Raw genomic sequence first — 26074 nt, forward strand, 5'->3', positions numbered from 1 at the left:
TACAAACGAGTCTTTGGTTGACTCAGCAATCTTAACCCAGCTGAGAGTGATTCCAATTGGTGTTATACTTTTTTTTTTAACTTTTTTTTTTTTTTAAATTCTAGAGAGAGAAAGAGAGAGAGTGTGCACATGAGAGGGGGAGAGGGGCAGGAGGAGAGAGAGAATCATAAGCGGGCTCCATGTTCAGTGCGGCGCCGAAGCAGGGCTCGATCCTGTAACCCTGGGGTCATGACCTGAGCTGAAATCAAGAGTTGGGCCCTCTACCGACTGTGTCACCCAGGCACCCCTTTTTTTTCTTTATTTTTTTTATTAGGTGTTACACCCCTAATGATGGGTGCTCTTTGCTTCTTTGCTCACCTATTGATTGGAGGATTCTGTGAAGGAAAGTACATTACCTGGTTTTGAATCCTCTTTACCACTTTCCTTGGCTGTGGTTCTGGGTTAATTATTTTACTTTTCTGAGCCTCAGATACATACTCTCAAATGTTATTAGAAATACTTACGTTACAGAGGTGTTGTTTGGTGAGTAGAAGACAGTTCCATTCCCGCTCCTGTCCCCTTTCTCCCATGTCCCTACCTTCATAGACTCCTCATTGCACACATTCTCCCGGCTTGAGTTTTTGCTTTGCTTTAGGTAAATACCTTTAGGGACCAGATTTCTGTGAACTGCTATTGGATCACTTTGATGATGGTTACCATCTTCCTGCATTCATACATATTAGCTGATTTTAGGGTCCTAGCTACTAGGCCTTCCACCTGTCCAGACATCTGGTTGTATTTTACTGAATGCCTCAATGATTATGACGTACTTGGGTCACCACTTATTACTTGATATCATATTTTATGATAACTTTGGACTATCAGGATGCTTGGGCTTCCCCCCATACCTGTCCCACAAAAAATTGTGTTTAATTTATACCTCATTTACAGTTTTTGTTTGGGTCATTATATGGTATGATAAATGGACCTAAAAGCCATATATTTTCTAAATATGAACAAAGAGAATCTCTGCTTAAAGAGGAGTATAAACCTATGATCACAGAAAAACTTGATGTGAATTATAAAATATATATTTTGTGAGAAAAATGCTGCTAATTTCAGGACTTGCAATTTATAACACAGAAACAATTCAAATACTTGTCAAAATTCATTGCTTCTTTAAATGATGGTGTAAACCAGAAGATCTTGTGATTTCAAGAGGTTGTCGTACCTTAATGCCAGCATAGAAGCAAAGATAACAAATCAGTAGAATTAATGGAAGAGAGGTCAAGGGTAAAGGCCAACCCATACGAATAAGCTATTCATCCTGCTCTTTCCATATCAGTTCTAAAAGCTAAGGTTTACTTGCTTAGCTAAAGTTCAGCCTCATTTATAAAACATCATTAGCCATTAATAAACAGTTGGGTTCGTATTTCATTTCTATGGTTTAATTCTGGTTGTCATTGGCATTTAAACCAAAGTCGCCATCAATACTTTTATATATTAACATTCTTCAACCAACTTATTTATACATTGTATTTTAAAGTTAGAATATTAATTAAGGAATAACTCATGAATGTTCTTGTTCATTCCAGGTTCTAGTGGTGGTAGATCAATGTGCATGTCTAAATATATAGCTATATCTGCATAAGCATTTATTTCCAAGCCTATATACAACAAACTAGAAAACTAATGTAATTGGTTAATAATCGGACACTGGTGAATACATTTGCTCTTTAATAATACTATAGGGTCATCTGGAATGTTCCTTTGGTATTTTGATATCTAGATCTGGGAGTATTTTAGGTTATATAAATAAATAGCTCTCTATTTCTCACATTACATTAAGCAGTTTTAGAATGCTCTGAATTACCTCCTGCACCCTTCTGTGCCTCTAAAAACCAGGAAATCACCTAGGCCTGGTATTCACAATTGATGGGCTCAACTGCCTGCATGTTGATGGCTGAGAAACTATGAAACAGAGTCAATCAGATTAAATATTAGTGACTAAGATATTCTAATTGTCAAGAAAGCAATCAATGAAACACAATCCCAGAAGACAAACAAGATCAGTTACTAGACTTGAAAAATATCAACTCTTTGGCCCAGAGCACAAGCCTCATGAATACTATCATCCTGTTCTTCCCATGAAGAAAGCCAAATGTGCACAAGACTCTAACATAGTGTTGTTCTAAAAGACAACAATTTACAGTCATTCACATGTATAGACTACAGAACCGAAAACAATCTCACAAGGTCTTTTCATGTTAAAATGTTTTGCCTCTCTTATTATTGCAGCTTGGGGATTAGAAGGCTTTGGGAGAAACTCTACCCCAAGGAGAAAGCATGAGTTCATAAATTGTCCAGCCAAACTAAGTGGACTTTCTCTAATGGTTCAAAAGTGTAACTGCATTGAAATGACCCTTGAGCCACCAATATGAGGGAAATGTCACTGGACTGTGAATCTCTTGAAAAATTGGCAGGAAAGTGTAGCTAAAAGTATCCCAGTTCCAATTACTCAGGGCAAGGTTGAATTTAATTGGGTCAAGCAAACATCCCTCTTTCTCATTCCCCTGTCCAAGTAACTCACAACTTTCAATCTCCAGAGTGCAGTTTTGCTCATCCAGAGGATATCTTCGTAGATCCATCATACATGCAGCTGTGGTTGTGATCCTGTCAGGATGAGAGAGAGAAAAGACAGCATCATAAAGATGATGACTTTCATTTCCAGGCTTCCCAGCCCCCCATCGTGTTTACCAGTTGGCATCAAAATTTTGTGATTACAATTTTTGAAGGTGGGCAGATTAAGTTCAAGTCTTTCTTTGCTGCTCGCTAGCTGTGTGATTTTGATCTAGTTTTATTTATCTCTGTAAGACTAGGCCCCCCTCATCAATCAAAATACCTCCTGCAAAGGATGGCTGTGAGGATGAAGAGAGATAATGTGTGGAAAGCTCCTAGCCTGGTGCCTCGTAGTTGGTAAGTGCTCCACAAATGATGGTCATTTTACAGCTGTTACTATCCCATGGTCCTTCCTATACTTTCTAGCATCTAGCAATGTCTGTGACAGTATCTACAAGTGGGTCTGGCCTATGAGTAAGAAGAGATCAACATTATGCATCAAAACCTATCTCCCTCTCCTGCTATAGACTAATAATAAAACGACATCAAAAATGACAAGAACAGGAAATACAAATCAAAACCACACTCAGATATCACCTCATGCCAGTCAGAGTGGCCAAAATGAACAAATCAGGAGACTATAGATGCTGGAGAGGATAGGAGAAACGGGAACCCTCTTGTACTGTTGGTGGGAATGCAAATTGGTGCAGCCACTCTGGAAAGCAGTGTGGAGGTTCCTCAGAAAATTAAAAATAGACCTACCCTATGACCCAGCAATAGCACTGCTAGGAATTTACCCAAGGGATACAGGAGTACTGATGCATAGGGGCACTTGTACCCCAATGTTTAGAGCAGCCCTCTCAACAATAGCCAAATTATGGAAAGAGCCTAAATGTCCATCAACTGATGAATGGATAAAGAAATTTGGTTTATATACACAATGGAGTACTACATGGCAATGAGAAAGAATGAAATATGGCTCTTGTAGCAACGTGAATGGAACTGGAGAGTGTGATGCTAAGTGAAATAAGCCATACAGAGAAAGACAGATACCATATGTTTTCACTCTTATGTGGATCCTGAGAAACTTAACAGAAACCCATGGAGGAGGGGAAGGAAAAAAAAAAAGAGGTTAGAGTGGGCAAGAGCCAAAGCATAAGAGACTCTTAAAAACTGAGAACAAACTGAGGGTTGATGGGGGGTGGGAGGGAGGGGAAGGTGGGTGATGGGTATTGAGGAGGGCACCTTTTTGGATGAGCACTGGGTGTTGTATGGAAACCAATTTGACAATAAATTTCATATATTGAAAAAAATGACAAGAACAATAAAACCCGCCTTCTATGACAGTTGGGTCCTCACATTCCTCACTATTAGAAAGATTTGTTGGATTCATCTGAGATCCTCTTCTACCTATACTCGGCAGGTAGCATATAACCAGTAAAGAAACACTATCCTAGGATTGGTGTTCAGACAGTATTTACCAGTTTCCGCTCTCCATTGACTTTATTTGTTTATGCAAATCCCAGGACCTTGACTCTCGATATCCTACTGGGATTTCCATTATCCCTCCTTTTTCTCTTGCCTCTAAAATTTCCTAGAATGTGGAGTGTGAGAGTACCTTAAACTCCTTTGGCTAGTCCGTGCCTTCAAACATTTGGTATCACTTTGTAATTGACAAAGTACTTTTCTTTAAAAAAATTACATAATCCTTCTGTACAAAGTAATGTATGATCATATTTTAATGAATTTGAAAGATTCATATTTAGTAATATTTCCTTTCTAGCTTAATCCATAGGAGGTACAACACTGGACATTTTCCATAAATACTCTGAATGCCAAAGAAGTCAGGTATGTCTTCTTAGGGGGAAAATTCTTAGATAGCATCCTACCACGTCTCCTGTTCTGAATCTTGCTTGTTTTCATTAACAGTGCATCTTGGATTTGGTCCCATGTGGTAAATAAGCTGTCTTAAAAAAATTTACTACAATAGGTTCAGTTATATGGAAATATCATAATTTATTTTTCCAATCACACTTCGGTGGACATTTACATTGTTTTCTTTTTTTTTTTACTTTTATAAATGAAGATGCTCTGAATATACTGGTATACTCTACTATGGCTAACTGTATGTTGGTCATTTCTAGAAAGAGAATTATTAGAAAGGATGGTATGTATATTTGAAATTTTGCCACATTGCTCTTCATAGAGGTTGTGCCAACTTATACTCCCATCAACAGTGTGTTTAAATTTGACAAGGTATTTCTCAAACCTGTGTGTTTTGTGGCTTCTAAGATGAGTTATTGTTTTGGTCATTTGTGTTAACCCAACAGAACCTTCTTCTTAAAAACATTATTAGGAAAAATACTGGCCATTTCCAATTTCTCTTTGGTTTTCCTTATGAAAAATTACAGTTTACTGAGGTGAACATTTGCATATTCCCTTTGAAACCTTCCTTAGACAGGATGTTGGTCAATTTAATCAGATTTATTTGAGCGTTAGGCAGGGGCAAAAAGAATTTTAAAATTCAATTTAAAAAATTTCTTCAAAGTATTTTACAAAAAAATACGAAGACTAGTTGTATTCCAGAATTTAGCATATAAAAGGATTTTACTACATTCCTTATTGCTTCCCACTTCCATTAGCATATGAATTAATTTTTTCACTTAATAATATATCATGAAGATCTTTTGTTGCCTGAAAAGATAATTCCACAACATTATTTTTATGGCCTGTGTAGTGTCTCAAACGCCCCCAATAAGGCAGCACAATGAATATTTTAAAATGCTTTAAAAATCACCTATCTACATTACTGTATTCTTGTTTAACAGCTGCTTATGAATTAAAAATTCAGGAGGATGTGAACATTCCTTAGAAATTACTAGTGTGGCCAGCCCTCTGATCCTATGACTTATCTGGTAATTCTCAACCAGAGGTAACTCTTCCATACAGGAGACATTTGGCAATATCTGGAGATGTTTTTGATCATCAGTCTGGGGGGTAGAGGCTTGATAGCAGCATCTAGTGGGTGGAGGCCAGCGATGCTGTTAAACATCCTACAATGCCCAGGATACTGGTCACCAATAGAGAATTATCTGTCCCCAAATGTCAGTGGTGCCAAGGTTGAGTGACCCTGACACAATGGTGGTTTTCAAACATTTTTCCTCTGAGGATATCTTTAATAAAGTGAAATCTACAGAACTTCAGCATATAAAATGCAAATGAAATGAAAGCTATATATATTTTGTTAATATGAAATTTTCTTATAAATTAACATGTTGACGTCTATTTTAATAAGCATAGAAATTTGAAAGCAGGGGTTATGATGAGAATTATGGTCTTAAATCTCTCAGCACCAATTATTTCTGTCTTGTGTTTTATTTGTATAATATCAAAAAGTCCTAGTAAGTAAGGAAACACTTGCTTCTAAAATCATACATGACTGGCCATGGGCTACCTTGAACTGGCAGGGGGATCCCCCAGGTGATCAAGTAACCTCCTCTATAGTCAATCAGACCTTTGCAAATGCTTCAGATACACCCCTAGGTGGATGGACTCTAGTTGGTGTTTAATGATGGATTAAAGGGAAGCTTTACTTGGTGCTTCATGCTCTGCATAAGTTAATCTGGCAACAAAAGTTAATACTATGATGGTCTTGAATACATTAAAATGTGGCATAAGACACATTGCAATGCACATGCTTATTATAGTTTAAAATAGTTATAATATTTAAAACTCAAATTAAAATCAAATGTTTGTGGAGCTATTGAAAAACTTTAGGGATATTTGAGAGCATCATTTGAGTGTTGGCCAGCCTATCTCATTTAATTGACCTCATTTTCAGACATGTGTCATCTAGTAAGCAAACCACATCATCTCAGAGTAAGGACATGCGCTGAAAGCTTATGCTGAACCACTGGTTCACATATTGCGAGGCTCTGGAATTTTTACAAAGCAATTTGAAAAACCAACAAAGCACCATCTATAAATGATTAACAAATGCTTCGAATGTATGGGTCCTAGAATTGTGAGTGTTAAAAAAAAATCTTTGTAAAGCATAACTGCATTTACTCCTGCTATTTGTTATGATCAATTCATTCAGCAATCAACAGATATAATTTTTTTTAATTTTTTTTAACGTTTATTTATTTTTGAGAGAGAGAGAGAGACAGAGCATGAACGGGGGAGGGTCAGAGAGAGAGAGGGAGACACAGAATCTGAAACAGGCTCCAGGTTCTGAGCTGTCAGCACAGAGCCCGACGCGGTGCTTGAACTCACAAACTGCGAGATCATGACCTGAGCCCAAGTCGGATGCTTAACCGACTGAGCCACCCAGGCACCCCTCAACAGATATAATTTAATTGATAATCACCTTGGGAAACTATACATCACATCAGAGGCTTGCCCATGACCTGATGATTTTTCAACTAGTATCACCTGGACCAGTTTACTTTTGCCTCAAGTACCATTATGAACCCAAGCAGAGTTAAGTAATCACAACTCAGAAAGGGAAAGAATCAGGGCAGCTCCAGGAACCTGAGCTGTGAAAAGTGCCTGACTTTCTCTGAGGAAGACGGACATTAGTGAAATAACTTCCTTCTTGGGATCTCTCTGTTCCAAATTTCAACTTCTCAAGAGGATCTCATTGGCTCCACTTGGGTTAGGTGCCAAATCTTCCAAAATTATTTAGTAAGAGCAGGAAGGAAAGTTGCACTCATACAAATATTGTCACTGCCCCCCCCCCCCCCAAGGGTCTCTTATCTAAGAAGGGAGGAATCATTGAGGCTCAGACAGGGACCTCTATGCAAGCAGTTACTCATAAATTTAGGTTGTGATCGGCAGAAATGTTTGCAACCGAGTGTTGGTCTCCGCTAACTTAAGGGTTTGGCATTTCCAGATTTTGTAATACTTATGGCTAAGTGAGCTGAGGCTGAGTGCCCTTAGCCCTTTGTAAGAAAAAAAATTGCTGAGCAAGAATTCCCAGGATCATCAATAAAAAGAGAGATGTCCCTGAGCAGATTTCTGCTCAGCCGGTCTGTCTTCTGGGTGCAAAGCAGCAATGAGAGTCTCCAAGAATGACTGCTCCCTGTGTTTCCATTTGTTCACTTTGCTGAATGTAATTGCTCAGTAGTGGTTAGTCACCTCCACAAGTGATTAATACGTCCACACGGAAGTGGACTCACACTGTGGCTCAAGCAGCCTGATAGTCTAAATCTTCCATGGAATCAAAGGTGTCAAAGATCACGAAACTGGATGGGTTGAGGGCTTCAACATTGAAGTGTTTTTTGAATTTTGTTTTTCACTTTTAACACCCAGGTCATTCATTCTGAGTATGTGAAAACATTATTCCTTGATAGTAAATGAAAGTACAATAAAGTAGAACCAGCTAAATGTAAAAGCATTAACTTTTTCTGAACACAGACTTCCCAGAGGTACAGTCATGACAGCTTAACATTTATCTGTCTTTTTTCAAAGACATTTGGAGTGGCTTACATTATAATCCAATTTATTGACATTTTGAAGGTTAGGTCAGAACACTATAACAGGCTGTTAGTTAGAAACCACGGTCCCATGAGACTTAAGAGTGAATGGAAATCACGTTGCTGTAGTATTCATTTATTAAGGTGTATGCTGCATGGTCACTGACCTTAAGAGTCACTGTAATTGAAAATCATGTATATTTGATATCTAAGGGCTCTCATTGCTGACAAAACACAACCCAGTAAGTCCTGGCCTATAAATACATTAAAATCCAGTCATACACACACACACACACACACACACACACACACACACACACAAGTGCCCACGTATACATAAGAAGAGGGCACTTTTGCAAATAACAAATCAATGAACAAATTATGTACATATGATTGAGACTTTCCTGTAATCTTCAGTTCTATAGGGATAAGCTCCCAAGTTTTGAGTGTGATCTCTGTAGAGCAAAATTCTACTATTTAATAGATTCTGCATGAAAAAAAAAGTATGAGGAAAGAGAGGAAAAAGGCAGCCTGAAAATGCTAAGTCTAAATGGTGGCCCTTGGGGTGCCCGGATGGCTCAGTGGGTTTAGTGTCCAACTCTTGATTTCAGCTCAGGTCATGATTCCAGGGATTGAGTCCTGTATCAGGCTCTGACTGGGCTCTTTCTCTCTTTCTGCCCCTCCCCTGCTCACACTCTCTTTCTTTCTCCCGCAAAGGAAAAAAAAAAAGTCAGCCTTAAGATTGGTGAGATTGGTGGTGAGTAGCAGATATAAGGTTGATATCACTATCACTTAGTGAAGCTGGTTTGAGGAATGGTCTTTGTGATCTCTGGGCTACACCTTAATCCATGTTGGGTATATCACCCGAAGAAACTGATGAGGGAAGATGGGTGGGTTAGTCTGAGTCATGACCAGGTAGTATATAGATTTGTTTCCTTGGCTAACACTGAGTGGTGAAAAGAATATGTATTATCTTCACAGCTGGCACCAAGTTTTATTTTAGGTAGACTACCATGTTTAAGAAAATGCTTTGGTATTTGAAAATGAAATTCTGAGGGTGTGAGATATGAATGGTGAGAAAATAAAAGGAGATAAACTGCTATGTGAGATTTAAGAGTAATTTAAGCATGGGGAAGAAAAATGATGGAGTAGCAAAATTTTAAAAAACAGTTATGTTTAATATTCAATTAAAACAGTTTTTCATTACCGTGATAATTTTTCTCTGTTTACCTAAACCAATACTAACACACACACACACACACACACACAAACACAGTAAAGCTTTATGTAAATGTTGTATTTTTATCCTTGGAAAGGGGCTGAATTCATATCTTGACAGCATTCATGGAACAGTACTCTATAAATTGAACCAATTCAGTGAGAGCCAAGATTCCAAGCCCTAGATGCTCAAATCGTGTAAAACCCTTTGAGAAGATTCAGCAAGCCTGGGAAGGCACTGGACTCCCACAAATAATAGATTGTAGACTTAAGCTACTCTTACCTAGATCAAGGGGCAGGCTGATCTTAGCTAATATTATGCTGGAATCTTACATAATGGACACTGTGCTAAGCATCACGCATACTGTATTAGTTTCTGATGCATACTCTATTATTTCCTCATTACCAAACATTTAGTGGCTTAAAACAACAACAGATTTATTATTTTACAATTCTGGAGGTCAGAAGTCTTAAAATCAAGGTTTCAGCAGGGCTTTGTTCCTTCTAGAGGCTTTAGAGGAGGACCATTTTCTTGTCTTTTTCAGCTTCTAGAGGCTGCTTACACTCCTTGCCTCATGACACCTTCCTCCATCTTCAAAGACCATCATTCCAATATCTGCTTCTAGCTTCCCATCCCCTCACCCTCTAACTCTCCTGCCTTCCTTTTATACGAACCCTTCTATGGATTACACTGTGCCCATCCGGATAATCCAGAATAATGTCATCTCAAACCCTTAAATTAATCACACCAGCAAAGTCTCCTTGACTCGTAAGGTAACCTATTCACAGGTTCTGAGAATTAGGACATGGCCATCTTTGGAGAGCCATTATTTAGACTACAACACATGCATTATTTGATTTATTATTTATAATTGCCTTATTATGTTGATGTAATTCTTATGCTATTTTCAGAGATAAAGAAATGGATACCCGATGGAGTTAAGAAATAATTCCAAGTTTACATGATCTAAATTGTAACACTGGGATTCACATTCAGATATGCCAGACTGAAGACCTGAGGTTTATTTTCTCTTTAATTACTATATTCAGGGCAGATAAGTCTAAGCAGAGAACTATTGGTTCAGTGTAGGAATTATTTATTTCTTTTATAGGCAGTAAGATAAGTGTAAAAAAATATTAAGATCTGATCTTACCGTATATATGTAGTATTCATTTAATTATCAGTAATTCAAGACACACTTTACCAATCAATGAGTATAAAAATGAAAGAGGATGCACAGGAATCAGGCAATCCTGTGAGCATTGAGACTATAGCAGTTAAAAATATCCAGCTACACTTTCATCCTGTCATAATTTTTTTTTATTTTTGGAAGGTTGTTTTTAGTATACTGTCAGGTCTCAGAAGATAGAAGATAGAGCCAGTCAATTGGTTTCACAAAATAGCCATGTATGGTAGGCTCACTTCTCATTTGGGTAAGCCATCTTCACCATTTTTCTAGAAATCCGAATAATTTACATCAGAGAAATGTTTATATTATCAAGAAAGCATGGGGGCGCCTGGGTGGTGCAGTCGGTTGGGCGTCCGACTTCAGCTAGGTCACGATCTCGCGGTCCATGAGTTTGAGCCCCGCGTCAGGCTCTGGGCTGATGGCTCAGAGCCTGGAGCCTGTTTCCGATTCTGTGTCTCCCTCTCTCTCTGCCCCTCCCCCGTTCATGCTCTGTCTCTCTCTGTCCCAAAAATAAATAAAAAACGTTGAAAAAAAATTAAAAAAAAAAGAATTTGAAATTAAAAAAAAAAAAGCATGAAAATCATTCACAAGGAATAGAGCTCAATCCTATTCTTATTTTGTTGGTGGCCATTTGGACAAAAGATGCTTTAACCTGGATTTGTGATGTTCCAAGAATGGAGGTGTTATGGAAGCGGATGTGGTGTGAAACAAGGAAAGAGAAGAGGGTTATTATACGCGCATACAAGTTCAGTGATTGATACATAGTAGTCACTCAATTAACTCTAGCTATTACTTTTAAACTACATGCTTCTAAATAAATAAATAAATACATGTACGTTTACTGATACAAAAATATTGTATGATTAATGTGTGGTCATAATAAAACACCTGGGAAATATAGAAAAATACAGATAAAAGAATGCAAATGACCTATAATCTTATTACCACAATCTTATTCATTTCCTTTCTTCTAAGTATATTGTTTAGCAAAGTGAAATTACAGTGTATTTAAAAATTTCATTTGCTGTTTTTTGGTTAACCTAAAGGTAAGGATTTTCATAATACATTTATAGTCTTCATGAACACATTTGTAATGGGTATTCAAGATTTTGAGATGTAGATATCTTGTTATAGTACTTAACCATTCCTCTTGGATGACATCATTAAGTACTCTTTGGTTACATTTTTAAAAATCCACACTAATTAAATAGCATTCTCATTGTTCCTTTTACATTTTTACGTTTTATTTTTTTGATTCCAGGTTTTTGCTTTCTTTTCTCCCTTTGTTTTTTACTTTTACTGCTGAATGTTAACGACACTCTTCTCAGTGCAATCCCAAGCAGTTGTTTTTTGGTAATTAGCTATATACCAAATGTTGTGTAAATGGGTTCATTTTTATTCATTTCGGTTGGGCCAGGGTGATTCATGAACCATTTTGTGAATATGAAAAGCTGTTCATAAATCAGAGAGTCCGAGGGCAGGGGAGAAAAAAAAAAGGTAAAAATAGGGCAATAGTGATTAATAGACCCTTGCCAAGGATGCTATGCCGACCTCAGTCTTCTTTTACCTTAGGTATCTGGCTGAGTTTAAGTCAGACTGTTTTTCCCAATTATATCACTATATGCATATAACTGTGAAGTGTGAGAGCATCTTTTAAATTTCTATTATATTTAGTATTCCCCAGTAACAATTATCTGAGATCTGTGTTAAGGTGTTGAAAAAATATGGCTACCTCCCCCAAATCAGAGCATTTTTATTATCATTTTGATCATCAGGAAGTTCTGTGGTGGACAAACTGTGAAGAATTAAGATGATAACGAGCCCTTAAACAACGAGAAGGAACTTAAACATTGAAGTCAAAGTCAGATGTTTACCTTGACTGGAATGCCTTGACTTGGTAATCAAAAAGTGCAGGTTAGTTAAACAAGGAGTCAGAATTAGGAGGTAAAGCAAAGTTATAGATCTTCGTTTACAATTATTAATTTTTTGACTTATTTGCAAATCTGCTCTGTCACTTTGCCTCATGATGATTTCTACCAAAACAAAGGACTCAGACATTTACTGAAAGGTAATCAGAGTAATCTTGAAATGGTATTCCTGAAGGAGTGAAAGAAAGTTCAGGAGTGATAAAGCATTAAAATACTGCAGTGTCCTAGGACAATGGCTTTCTGTTGAAAAAAATACAAAAAAAAAAAGCAAAACCAAAAATGAATATAAATAAGACAGGAGTGTAAATTATGCAAAGTTTCCAGCTCCCTATCTCAAAAGAAAAGCAGGGCTTGGGACACCATTCTTTTCCTTTTTAAATATATAATACATTTTCTAAAATATTCCGAAATTAGTGGGTAACTATTACTTCTACCATGACATCTATAAACATTATGGTTATTTAGTTTTATCCCCCCACCACCCCCGCAATGTCCTTGGGCTTTTTGCATACTTGTAAAACCATGTTTAGAATTCCCTTTTCTTCCCTTCAATCTCAATATTACAAACATTTTCCTCCTTGGCATCAGGACTGCAAATTTTTCATTAGGAAACAATACACTTTATGTTGGACATTTAGGTGGTTTTTAATCTAGTGAGTTTAAAATAAAGCTAAAATAAACACATGAATATATGGCTTTTCCAGATTTTGAATTATTTCTTTGGGATAGAGATACAGTAAGTAGGATTACTCTATCCAAAGATATGAAAATTTTTATGGCTTCTCACAATATATGCGGTCAAAATACTTTCTTAAAGAATTGTCCTAAGTTGTAGTGCAAGAAAGTATCAATTTCCCTATACTACTGCTCAAATGGATATCGTATTCTTTTTGTTGACAGATGAAAAGTGGTACTTTAAATTTTATTTTAATTTTTTGATTACTAGCACAGTAAAATATTTAAAAAAAAAAATTTTTTTTTTAACGTTTATTTATTTTTGGGACAGAGAGAGACAGAGCATGAACGGGGGAGGGGCAGAGAGAGAGGGAGACACAGAATCGGAAACAGGCTCCAGGCTCTGAGCCATCAGCCCAGAGCCCGACGCGGGGCTCAAACTCACAGACCGCGAGATCGTGACCTGGCTGAAGTCGGACGCCCAACCGACTGCGCCACCCAGGCGCCCCAGTAAAATATTTTTATATTTATTTAAAGATGTATTTGGACACATTCTTTCTTTAGAAACTAAAGTCATTAGTGTTATAGAAATTTGTGATTAAAAGAAGACCAATAATGGAATTTTACCAAATATCAAGCAAGAGTGAACAATCTGCTTATAGAGTAACTTCGCTGCTGTCTTGTTCAATTAACTAGATGAAAAAAATATATGTGGAACTTAATATCTTTGTTGACATGTATTTTTATGGTTTTACTATGCACAGTTTTTGAGGGGCAAATGTAAATTATAGATATAAAAATCTCAAATAAAGCCATGCTGCTTTTGTTGGTTCATAATGAACACCATGAAAATTAAGCTAATCGATTCTTAAGTTCCACATATGAGTGAAATCATATGGTATTGTCTTTTGCTGACTGGCCTATTTCGCTTAGCATAGTACTTTCTAGCTCTACCCATGTCTGACGAACATGGTAAGAGAAAAAAAAAAGGGAGGAAAACCAAGAAACAGACTCTAAATTATAGAGAACAAACTGATGGTTACCAGAGGGAAGGTGGGTGAGGGGGGTATGGGTTAAATAGGTGATGGAGGTGAAGGAAGTCACTTACTGTGATGAGCACTGGGTATTGCATGGAAGCGTTGAATCACTCAATTCTACACCTGAAACTAATATTACACTGTTTATTAACTAGCTGAAATTTAAATAAAAACGTGAAAAACAAAATAAGCTAATTGAGAGGTGATTGTATATTCTAAAAGACAAAAATAGAAAGAGGATTTAATGTTTCCAAGTTAATGATGAAGCATTCCAGATATTGCAATCATAAAATATAATAAATAAAATAATATTATTTGTGCCCCTGCTTCTTTATTTTTTTTAAATTTTTTTTAATGTTTATTTATTTTTGAGACTGAGAGAGACAGAGCATGAGTGGGGGAGGGGCAGAGAGAGAGGGAGACACAGAATCGGAAGCAGGCTCCAGGCTCTGAGCCATCAGCCCAGAGCCCGACGTGGGGCTCGAACTCATGGACTGTGAGATCGTGACCTGAGCTGAAGTTGGAGGCTTAACCGACTGAGCCATCCAGGCGCCCCTATGTCCCTGTGCTTCTATAAGCATAAATTCCCAAAATGGAGCTATAGAATAAAATAAGATGTCTTTCTTTTTAATTTTATTGTGAGTACAATGTTAAAGAGTTAAATTCTGGAGAGTTTAGTAGGACCCAGTCATTCTGCTTTTAGATGTCTACTCTTTTGCACACAAGAGAACAAAAGTAGGGATGTTTATCAAGGACTCCGTGTAATAGCAAAAACAGGTAAACACCAAAACTGTCCAGCAAAGCAAAATGGATACACAACTCAGGTGTCTATGCTGTAGATTACCTGAGAGCAGTTGATGAATGAACTAGATCTACATGTATAAACATGGGTATATCTCACATAATGTGAAACCAGAACAGGTGCCTACAAAAAGTTACATATACAATGGAATATTATTCAGCCAAAGAAAGGAATGAAATCTTGCCATTTGTAATGACATGGATGGAGAGTGTTATGTTAAGCCAAATAAGTCAGTCAGAAAAAGACAAATACCATATGATTTCACTCATATGTGGAATTTAAGAAGCAAAACAAATGAACATAGGGGGGAAAAAAGAGAGGGGGGTGGAAACCAAGAAACGGACTCTGGTGGTTATCCGAAGGGAGGTGGGTGGGGGGATGGGTTAAATAGGTGATGGGGACTAAGGGGTGCATGTGTTGTAATTGGCACCAAGTATTGTATGGGAGAGTCGAATAACTATATTGTATACCTGAAACTAATATTATACTGTAGGTCAACCAACTAGAATTTCAATAAAAACTTAAAATACAATTTTTCAAGAACAAATTATATGCCTTAGGAAATCACAGGTGTGTACATATGTAGTAAAATTAAAAAATGTATACCTTGGATTAATGAATAGCAATTTTGGCATAGTAGGGTCTCAGCAGGGAGAGGTAGGGGAAGGAGGAGATAGGATGGGATGGAGATGGTCTTGTAGCAATCTCTGAAAGTTTGCCTACTCTTCCTCCATCTTTTCTCCTTTCCCTTCTTCCTTCCTCCCCCCTCCCCTCCCCTTCCCTCCTTTGTCTATATCTGAACAGATAAATCTTCAAATAACCCACTTATGCTTTTATTTTAAATGTTATTTTGAACTAGCTATAGCCACCTTCTTCTCCCTATCCTAGAATTACCATTAAAAAAGTAAAGGAACACAAAGTTTACCTTTCCCTCACATTCTCTATACCTAACTGGCATTTAGTAGTGAATGATGATTATCATCTGAAATGAGTCCTTTCATTTAAGAGATCTATCAACTTGTACAGATTTCCTCATGTACATATATATATATTTCTTCAAATTTTCATCACAATTTGCAATTATATGTCTGTTGGTTTGATTACTTGTTTTTGTGTGTAGCTGCTTGAATAGATAGATGGTAAGTGCCACAAGAGAACTCACCTCTTAATGATTCATTTACCAGCGTCCAGCCCAGTGTCTGGCACAGAATTGAGGGGTAAATTAATGGAATTAACATGTAACTTCAGGAAACACGCAAATCATTGTTTCTCTAGAGAAGAGGGAAAAAGACCACCATGCTGTCTTTATTAATAAAGGCTACACCAATACAGATTTGGTATACCTTGGAATACAGATTTAAAATGAAGATCCGTTTCCCCTCTACCGGTTCAATTTCTTATTGAAAAATCATTTGGGTGCCTTTGCTAAGTAAACATCCAGAGGCTGTTGTCAGTTGGATAATTTCTAGGGCCACGAAGCTGCTTTGATGTATCCTTAAATTGAACCCCGTATCATAGGATGTCTCATCTGTTAGGGTTTTTAGAGGTCATGTGAGCAAAGAGTGGCCATAACATTAGTATTTGCATTAAATAGTCCAAATGTAAACATAGGTTCCCATAAACCCCCTTCCCTTGCTACTAAGAGAACTTATGCACACTAGGGCCTCAACAAAAAGTTGGATTTCTTTCTAGGCACAGCATAGGGACTGTCGTTATTAAATGGCTGAATGGAAGGGGACTTCCGTGGTTAATCTGTGTTAGATTTCTCTCTCGTGATTGGTGAGTGATTAGGGGCTGGACTTTTCTATGTGAAAAGGAAGAATTTACTTGGCATGAGAAGGTTTTTGCTTTTAATCATAAGATATTAAATTTTCATCTGTTTCATTAGAATGCCAACTTCCTAGCAATGAATAATTAGTAAGTTTTGTTGTCTGGCTTATTTTTCAATTTAAAAACTGAAGAAAAATGAAGGAATATTTGGACAATCCAGAAGTGAAGTGTACATGGACATAAAGAAAGAAACTTAAAAATATTTCGTAACAAGAACTAACATGATGTTATTCTTATGTATGTAAATTATGTATAAATAGCATATCTGTAATTCTACTACCATCATTATTCTCCATTGAATACTGGCAATGCACATTTTACTATGTTTCTATCTATTTACACTGAAATCCTTAATTATTAGTTATACCTAAAGAAGGCTGTGATTAATTTCTTAACGCACAAGTGCAGTCGACAAATTACATAATTCACAGAAGTACTTTTTCAGAGTCATCCTTTCTTTTATTTTTTTAACATTTATTTATTTTTGAGAAGAGGGGCAGAGGGGCAGAGAGAGGGAGACATAGGATCCCAAGTAGGCTCCGTGCTGTGAGCGCAGAGTCCCATGTGGGGCTTGAACTTATGAACTGTGAGATCATGACCTGAGCCAAAATCTACAGTCAGTGGCTTAATCGACTGAGCCATCCAGGTGCCCTGCAGAGTAGTCCTTCCTTTAAAAAAAATTTTTTTTTAATGTTTATTTTTGAGAGAGTGAGAGAGACAGAGCTACAGAGCATGAGAAGGGGAGGGGCAGAGAGAGAGGGAGACACAGGATCTGAAGCAGGTTCCAGGCTCTGAGCCATCAGCACAGAGCCTGACGCAGGGCTCGAACCCATGAACCATGACATCATGACCTGAGTCAAAGTTGGGCGCTCAACCGACTGAGCCACCCAGGCACCCCAGTAGTCCTTCTTTTTTAAACAAAGGAAGTATTAGTTCCTGGAAATTCAGAGTAAATAAATGTACATTTCTTCTAGTATACCCTCTCTCACTACCACCCCTCAAACTAAAAAATTAAAAAACCCCCAAAACTCGAAATATACTGGACTCAAAAAGGATACCTGCTTACATATACGGATTTTGAAGTCAAAATATTTTCTCCTAAACAAGGGAAATTATACATATAGCTTTGCTTATGTTACATTAAACATAAAGAGATTTCTCTCACCATTAACCCCAAGAGTAATAAGATTCATGAATATCATTTTTAGGTTTATGGAAACCTGAATGTTCCAGTGAAGCCTGATAACTAATTACTGTGACAAAAGACTGTTTTAGTACCTTTATTGTTTAAATCGTTCAGTCCTATAGTCTAACAACTGCCTAAATTAGAACTACATTTTAGTAGAGACCATTAGCCTGCTAGGTAAATTCAAAACGCTGTACCCAATAAATCTTATTCTTAAACTGTACGCTCAACATAGGACTAGAACTCATGACCCTGAGACCAAGGGTCGCATGCCTTTTGGACTGAGCCAGCCAGGTGCCTCACCAATAAATCTTTCTTAAATTATAGTTACTTATTAAGAAAATATTTCACAATAAACATATAGAACCTAATTTTGAATATTCCACATATGTAATAATTTGATTTTAAATAGCCTGATGCCTCATAGTAAAGGAGTCTTGAGTTTTACATATTTTAAAATATTTGAATGTAGTTTATTAGTTTAGTATTTATGAACCTTGGGCTAATAATTGCCAATAATATTATAATAAATGGTACATTGGAAATATTCATATATAAAACATTTAGGACTTACATAATATTATATATAATAATATAATATTATTAATCCTATAATTAATAATATAGTGATATAATAACAGAAAGTGTAATTAACATCTCCCCCTTAAGAATCATTTCTCAATATTTCAAATTCAAATCTTATACAAAGAAATTGCTTTATTTAATAGAGAAATTTACATGTTGTATTTAATACTGTGCATAGAAATATGAGAAGGAAAAGCAGTATGCACTTTGCTCATATTATCTCCCCGAATCTTCATAGTATCCCTCTATGCTGGGAATTGTTTTTTGGTCAGAAGAGAAATCTCTCTTGTTAGAGGAGGAAGTCATATGATGACCATAGTTTTGCATTTCTTTGTTGACTCTGGACCTGTGGCAAAAGCATATATCTGAATTTACAAACATGTGTAAATTATGTGCATTTGTATATGTAATTCAAAAAGCCCTTTACCTCTTACTGTGTAGGGAAACTTATGAAACATGTACTAGATGTTTTGTCTAATGGTCAGGATTATCTCACTTTTCATTACCTAACAGCTATTTTGCAACTCTGTATGCTCTAGAGAAATAACAATGCAAAGAATTCTTATCCATTGAAGTGCAATGGTAATTAATTATTGCCTGGATAATTGGCTAATTTTGCCAGTTTGCATCTATCTGTAAATTCTTTTCAGTATGATATGTCTTTTCAGTATATTTTCTCCTTGGATTCCCCTTTGAACTACATGTAATATCTTACTAGTTCTCTCATTAATTGAGTTGTTGAAACGTTTGACACTTTTGTTTCATATTCTTATATGATTTTTTATTTTTGAAATTATTTTCCTTTAACAGTTTTGGAGGTAATCTATCAAGATGACCAGTGGATTTACCTAACAGAGCCAGGTAAAATGTGTTACCAGAAAAGTGTTATGTTATAGTTGACTTAAGCTCAGGTATATATATTTCTTGACTCGCAGGGGTGAAATATATATTTATTGATTCATTTTAAGGTGAAATTCAAAAATTTAACTTTGCTAACTCTGATTCTCTTTTTATCCTCCATAGTGATTTTTTGTTTGTTTTTGTTTCTGGTTTGCTTACTGCCAGTTATGTTATTCCCTTGGTGATAGCAGCGATTGAGAATTTGGTTTCACAGCCTGACCTTTCAATGATTTCTGTAAATAGGTTAATGGATTATAGAGTTAGAGTTCTATACTCTGTTGGATGAGAGACACCAGAGAGTCTGGTTTATTAGCCTTTTTGTTTGTTTTATCTATTTGCCCATTTTGAGCTCAAGTTAATTAAGAATCTTGTGCCCAGTGCAATGGAAAGGAGCTGTTTGATGTCTGGACCATGAATTTCTGTGTTTCTATATTCCTTATTGACTGTGGCAAATGTATAGATCTAAATTTATAATCATCTTTGTGTTTTTGTATGTATAATTCAGAAGGGCCTTTACCTTTTATTATAGGAAAGTATTAATAAATTAGATTATAAAGCCTTTAATATGTCCTGATTGGTTTATTTAAATACGTGCTAATAAAAATCAAATATTCCTAAATTGCTAAAAAATAAGGAAAATGGTAATTTTAATATTTTAAATTTTAATATTTTAAAGATATTCATTAAATATCTTTAAACGAAATATTTTCTTTAGTAAAAAGGCAAAAGATACATACTATCTGAAGATAAACCTGAGTATAAACAAAATATATTTTTATAGACACAAACACAGGGGTGCCTGAGTGACTCAGTAAGCTGAATGTCTGACTCTTGATTTTGGCTCAGGTCAGGATCTCACGGTTGGAGAATTTGAGTCCTGCATCAGGCTCTGCACTGACAGTGTGGAGCCTACTTGAAATTCTCCCTCTCTTACTCTCTCTGCTTCTCCCACATGCTCTCTTTCTCTATCTCAAAACAAATAAATCAACACTTTAAAAAAAAAAAAGAAGCAAGCACAGAAACATTTTAAGGATCTAAGTTCATCTAATTAAGATAAATCTTTGGTAAATGGATTTAGCTTCATAATTTCGGTTTAATATAAAACAGCTATGCCTTTTCTGCTTTATCAATATTAAGTATAATGAAAGCATACATTTTTTTGTACTTTGGTTTGCTTTCCCTAAACTCATACAGGTTAACTGATCAAATATGCTAACATTCATGTTATATAATATTTAAGATTATGAAAAAATGTAAATTTGTGTTCAAATAAATTGGATCATAATTCTGGCAAACTTTAACAGCAATTATGTTTTGTAACACGTCAGTATAAAGATAATTTTCATGATATCTGCTGTAAAGTCTTAGATATTAAATTGAGTTAACTAATGGATAATCGTTATCAATAATTTCTAAGTAAGTGGAATACTTAAACATTGATTACTGAGCATAATTTTAAATATATGTACTTTTCCTTCTTACTTTTTTATGCTATGAACTGGCCATAGCTTTGAGGATGTTAACGATGTTGTTTATTTTTGCCACTTTAGAAAAATATTAAAAGGATGTGTATGTCTGCAAAAATTTGTGTTATGTGGGTTCATGAGCTCTGCTAGTCTGCTGAAATACTTATGTCAGATAGATAGTTTTCAATTTTCCATAGCCTAGTTTTTTTTTTCAATAAAGTACATTAGTGTTTATTTATTTATTTATTTTTTCAATTAATAGAGATTTTATTTGGACGAATCTTTAATATAGCTGGATTATATACACTGAGAGCAGGTTTTTTTTTTTTTTAAATTTCTGTCTCTCTTTGTTCTCATTTTTATTTTTTTATTTTTTTCAATATATGAAGTTTATTGTCAAATTGGTTTCCGTACAACTCCCAGTGCTCATCCCAAAAGGTGCCCTCCTCAATACCCATCACCTACCCTCCCACCCCCCATCAACCCTCAGTTTGATCTTAGTTTTTAAGAGTCTCTTATGCTTTGAGTACATTAGTATTTTTTTAAATAAAGTACTAGCTGAGACTATTCTGGGAGTAATAGTGACAAAGAAATACACCTGTATTTGTGTCTTCACTATCCAAGAAAAAAAAAAAAAAGATAGTTTTAGCCTAAAGCCTTAAGTGATTCTCAAATATTTTGGTCTTCTGATACATTTATACTGTTAAATATCAATGTTTACCACATTTGAAATTAAAACTGAAAAACGATTTACTATATATTTATTGATTTATTTTAATAGAGCAATGATGAATGCATTTTAACATCTTTTTTTTTAAACGTTTACTTATTTTTGAGACAGAGAGAGACAGAGCATGAACGGGGGAGGGTCAGAGAGAGGGAGACACAGAATCTGAAACAGACTCCAGGCTCTGAGCCATTAGCACAGAGCCCGACTCGGAGCTCGAACTCATAAACCGGGAGATCAGGACCTGAGCCAAAGTCGGCAGCTTAACCGACTGGGCCACTCAGGCGCCCCAGCGTCTTAATGTTATTATAAAAATAGTTCTGACTGCATAGACCCCCTGATAAAAAAGCATTGTACTAAAGTGAAGAGAATGTATGTTCCAAAATATGACAGAGAACACACTTGGGAAATGAATTTTATTGCCTTGAGTTATAATACCTGGGTCTGACAATAAGCTATGAAATGCATTAAAATTTTAGCAAAGTTTAACTAACGTACATGGGTTTGCCTATTGATTTACTGTAATGCCTTTTCCTCCAATGTGAAGATTATTCTTTATCTTCTATGTATATGGCTTCCTAGATAGCAAACATAATGTCTCCTCTTTTTCTGTGCTTTATATTTACTTTAATACATCCTTGATTATTTAAGAAAGAAAGTAAAAACAAAGCTGGCACTCATGACCCAATCTTAATCAAACGTTCAAATCTCTGACAACTCTTTTGACTTGCTATTATTTTCTTTAACTTTTTAAAAAACATTTATTTTTTAACATTTATTTATTTTTGAGACAGAGAGAGACAGAGCAGGAACAGGGGAGGGGCAGAGAGAGAGGGAGACACAGAATCCGAAATAGGCTCCAGGCTCTGAGCTGTCAGCACAGAGCCCGATGCGGGGCTTGAACTCACAGACTGTGAGATCATGACCTGAGCCAAAGTCGGATGCTTAACCGACCAAGCCACCCAGGCGCCCCAAAAAACGTTTATTTATATTTGAGAAAGAGAGAGACACAGTGTGAGTGGGGGAGGGGCAGAGAGAGAGAGAAGGAGACACAGAGTCCAAAGTAGGCTCCAGGCTCTGAGCTGTCAGCACAGAACCCAACATGGGGCTTGAACCCACAAACTGTGAAATAAGACCTGTGCCGAAGTCAGATGCTTAACTGACTGAGCCACCCAGGCTCCCCTGACCTACTATTCTGAAATCAGATCACATATATTTGCATCCATATCGACACCTGCACCAACATCAACACCTCTACATCTATATCTATTGTACATTTTACATGTAAAACTATCTCTTGGTTTTCTGAGACAGCCCTTGAAAACAATCACAAAGTAATTTGTAAGAATTGCATGTGAGGAGTTATCAAGAAGATGTGCTTATTCTGCCCCAAGTAAATTTGTATAGGTTAAATGTTATTAATTTAAATATTTCAGAAAGTGTAGGCTTTATGAAAAGTCTCTGGAAACTTGTAAGTGCTCTTGTTTTCCATCACATATATGAACTTTAGGAAAAACACCGACTCTTACCAAGTAACTTTCTGTAGTTTTCCTATTTTATCAGAGTCCTGATTGTGCTTTACCTGGAGATATTAAGCACTAACAATAATAGTATTTTCAGTCATAATTTCAGTTATTATTTGAAGTGTTTACTTCCCCACAACCTCACTTCATGAATATTAATCCAGCAGCTTCTAGACAGTAAGGTCCTGTTCTGGCCCCATGTGTGCTACTGAGACCTACTTCTCAGACAATACTGCAAAGTAGAGATAACAATGTTTCAGCATTTCCAACTGCTTTTGAAGACCATATACATCATTTGCTAGATTTTGCTAATCTCAGCACAGCTGAGTCCTACTCTCTGAGCCCCATTCCCTTAAGAAGTAACATTACTTGATCTCATTTCCTAAGCTCCATTCCATGAAAACCATGCCTTGAGCCCCTTTTCCCTAGTTCCATTCTTGATCCCCATTTCCTGTGCCCTGTTCCCTGAGTCTCATTCCCTGATCACCATTCCCTGAGCCCCATTTCCTGAGTCTTGTTCCCTGAGTCCCATTCTCGCATCCCGTTGCCTGAGTCTCTTACCTTGAGCCCCATTCCCTGAACCCTATTCCCTGAGCCCCATTCCCTGAGCCCAGTTCTCTTTACCTCATTCCCTGAGCTCCATTCCCGGAGTGCCAGACCCTGAAGTTCCTTTCCCCGAGTCCCACCTCCTGGAGGCCATCAATATTCATTGTTACCTCATTTCTTCTCCTGGGTAGTACAAAACTATAAAATAATTTAAATGTAGGGCCCTACAAAAGTGTCAAGGCTAGAAATAATTGAGGCAGTGGTAGGGTCAGGTGTTTGGATAGTTTGTGTCTTGTTATGATTAAACTTACCAACCTCTTCTATATAGAGAAGTAATGAGGCTAGCAAACTGTAAGGTAGCACACTTGGACTTCCACTGCTTACCTAGTATTTGTCCAGAATTTTGACAGCTGAATCTATCCATTGATAGACTAAACTCCTAAAAATAAGGCATATACTGTTTTAGGTAGAGGCCAATCTACCTTAGTGAGCATGGATAAAAGATCAATAGATAAAGGAGTTCTGGGTGGTGAAATAATTTTCCCAGAATGCAGGCTGAAGATTGAAAGCAGAATATATAGGTTGTTCACCTCTATTTGGTCTGTTATAATGCATGAGAACAACAATATCGCAGCAGAGTCTTTGATTTGGGATTACCATTTTTGGATTTGAATTATAACTATGATGTAATAAGACTGTTGTATGTCAGTTGGATCTTATTTCAGAGAGAGTACTTTTTTTGTCCTGAATGAGCTCATTTAAAATAATAGTTTCAAAACGAAAACAAACACTGGCAGAAATAAAGGCCCTTGACAATGTGGCATTTCTCCAGTTTTCACTCAGACAGAATGGGGAATTGAAAGGGTCTCTGCGGACTGATGGTGTCGGTTTCACATCATCACAGATGATAATGGATCCTCAGGGAAGAGTCAAAGAATTCCTCTATTGCAGATGTGCACGTCCCCTTAGCTCAGAAGATAAAAACTCAGCCAGAAAAAACAAAAAACAAAAAAACTCTGGTGTTGATTCCTTCACTCACTCATTTACTCATTCATATTTATTGATCCTTTCTATGCAAGGTACTGTGTTTGTGCATGTGAAACAAAAACATGTAATATGTATATAAGTTGTATATAATATTAGAAATATGAGATATGGATGTAATCTTTGTGTAAGAATGTAAGCTCTAAGTAGTTTGCTCCTGTTCATAGCCAGCCTCCTTTAGTTATTGATGTTGGGCAAGTTACCTGACTTCTCTGTGACTCAGTTTTCTCCTTCCTAGGATTGAATAAAATAATACCTGTAAGCATTTAGAAAATTGCCTGGAGGGTCAAGGGTTCAATAATGCTTGGAATTGTTATAATGGTTCGATTACTACAAGGAGCTTCCAAATCACTAAACATCTTAGTCATGGAACTACTACATTCCAAGAGCTTCCAGACTCTTGGAAAACATCACTGAGATTGAAGTTCTTTTGTTTTTATTTTTTAAAAAATGTTTATTTATTTGTGAGAGAGACAGAGAAAGACACACACAGAATGCGAACAGGGGAGGGGCAGAGACAGAGGGAGACACAGAATCTGAAACAGGCTCCAGGCTCTGAGCTGTCGGCACAGAGCCTGATGAGGGGCTTGAACCCATGAACTGTGAGATCGTGACCTGAGCCAAAGTTGGGTGCTCAACCTACTGAGCCACCCAGGTGTCCCACTAAGATAGAAGTTCTGTCTCTAAGGTGCAAACAATCTTATGGATCATATAGACATATTACATCAGTGCTCTGTGATTAGTACAAATATAGATGTGTGTGCAAGAAATGTACTAGCTATCTATTGCTGCACCCCACATTTAGCAGCTTAAAACAACAAACCTTTGTTATCTCATAGATTTTGTGGACCCTGATATATTTGGTGCCTGTGCCTCAGGGCCTTTTACAAGGTTGCCGTCAAGGTGTTGGGACTACGGTCTTATCTGAAAGCTCTCGAGCTCACTCACGTGGTTGGTAATAGGATTTGGTTCCATACATGCTGCTGAACTGGTGCCACATTGCTGGCTGTTAGCTGGAGCTCTCCCTCTATTCTTTGTCAAATAGGCATTTCCATAGGGCAACTTTCAAATGGCTTCCATTAGAGCAAATGAGAAATAGCCAAAAAAGCCAAAAAGCAAAAGCAAAAAAGAAATAGCCAGATAGATGGAAGCAAGAGTCGTTTTGAAACCTAATCTCAGAAGTGACGTCATATCATGTTTGCTTCCATTCTATACCTTTAAAGTGAGTGTCCGGGTACAGACGCACTCAAGGGAAGAGAATTACACATGATGGGAATACCAGAAGGTAGGAATCATTGGCATCCATTTAGAAGCTACTTAACAAAGGGCACAGATAGAAAGA

The 26074-nt window shown here is 36.7% G+C and overlaps 1 protein-coding gene across 1 annotated transcript in view; it reads right to left on the minus strand.

Moving 5' to 3' along the window:
• Positions 1-26074, minus strand: part of GABRB1 (gamma-aminobutyric acid type A receptor subunit beta1) — a 386092-nt gene that overhangs the window by 104892 nt on the left and 255126 nt on the right. Inside the window, exon 5 of the mRNA XM_043572729.1 lies at positions 2570-2652. Within this exon, the coding sequence (XP_043428664.1) occupies positions 2570-2652 (83 nt within the window). The remainder of the gene's footprint in view (positions 1-2569; positions 2653-26074) is intronic.

This window comes from Prionailurus bengalensis, chromosome B1, assembly GCF_016509475.1.
Source record: "Prionailurus bengalensis isolate Pbe53 chromosome B1, Fcat_Pben_1.1_paternal_pri, whole genome shotgun sequence".
NCBI lineage: Eukaryota > Metazoa > Chordata > Mammalia > Carnivora > Felidae > Prionailurus > Prionailurus bengalensis.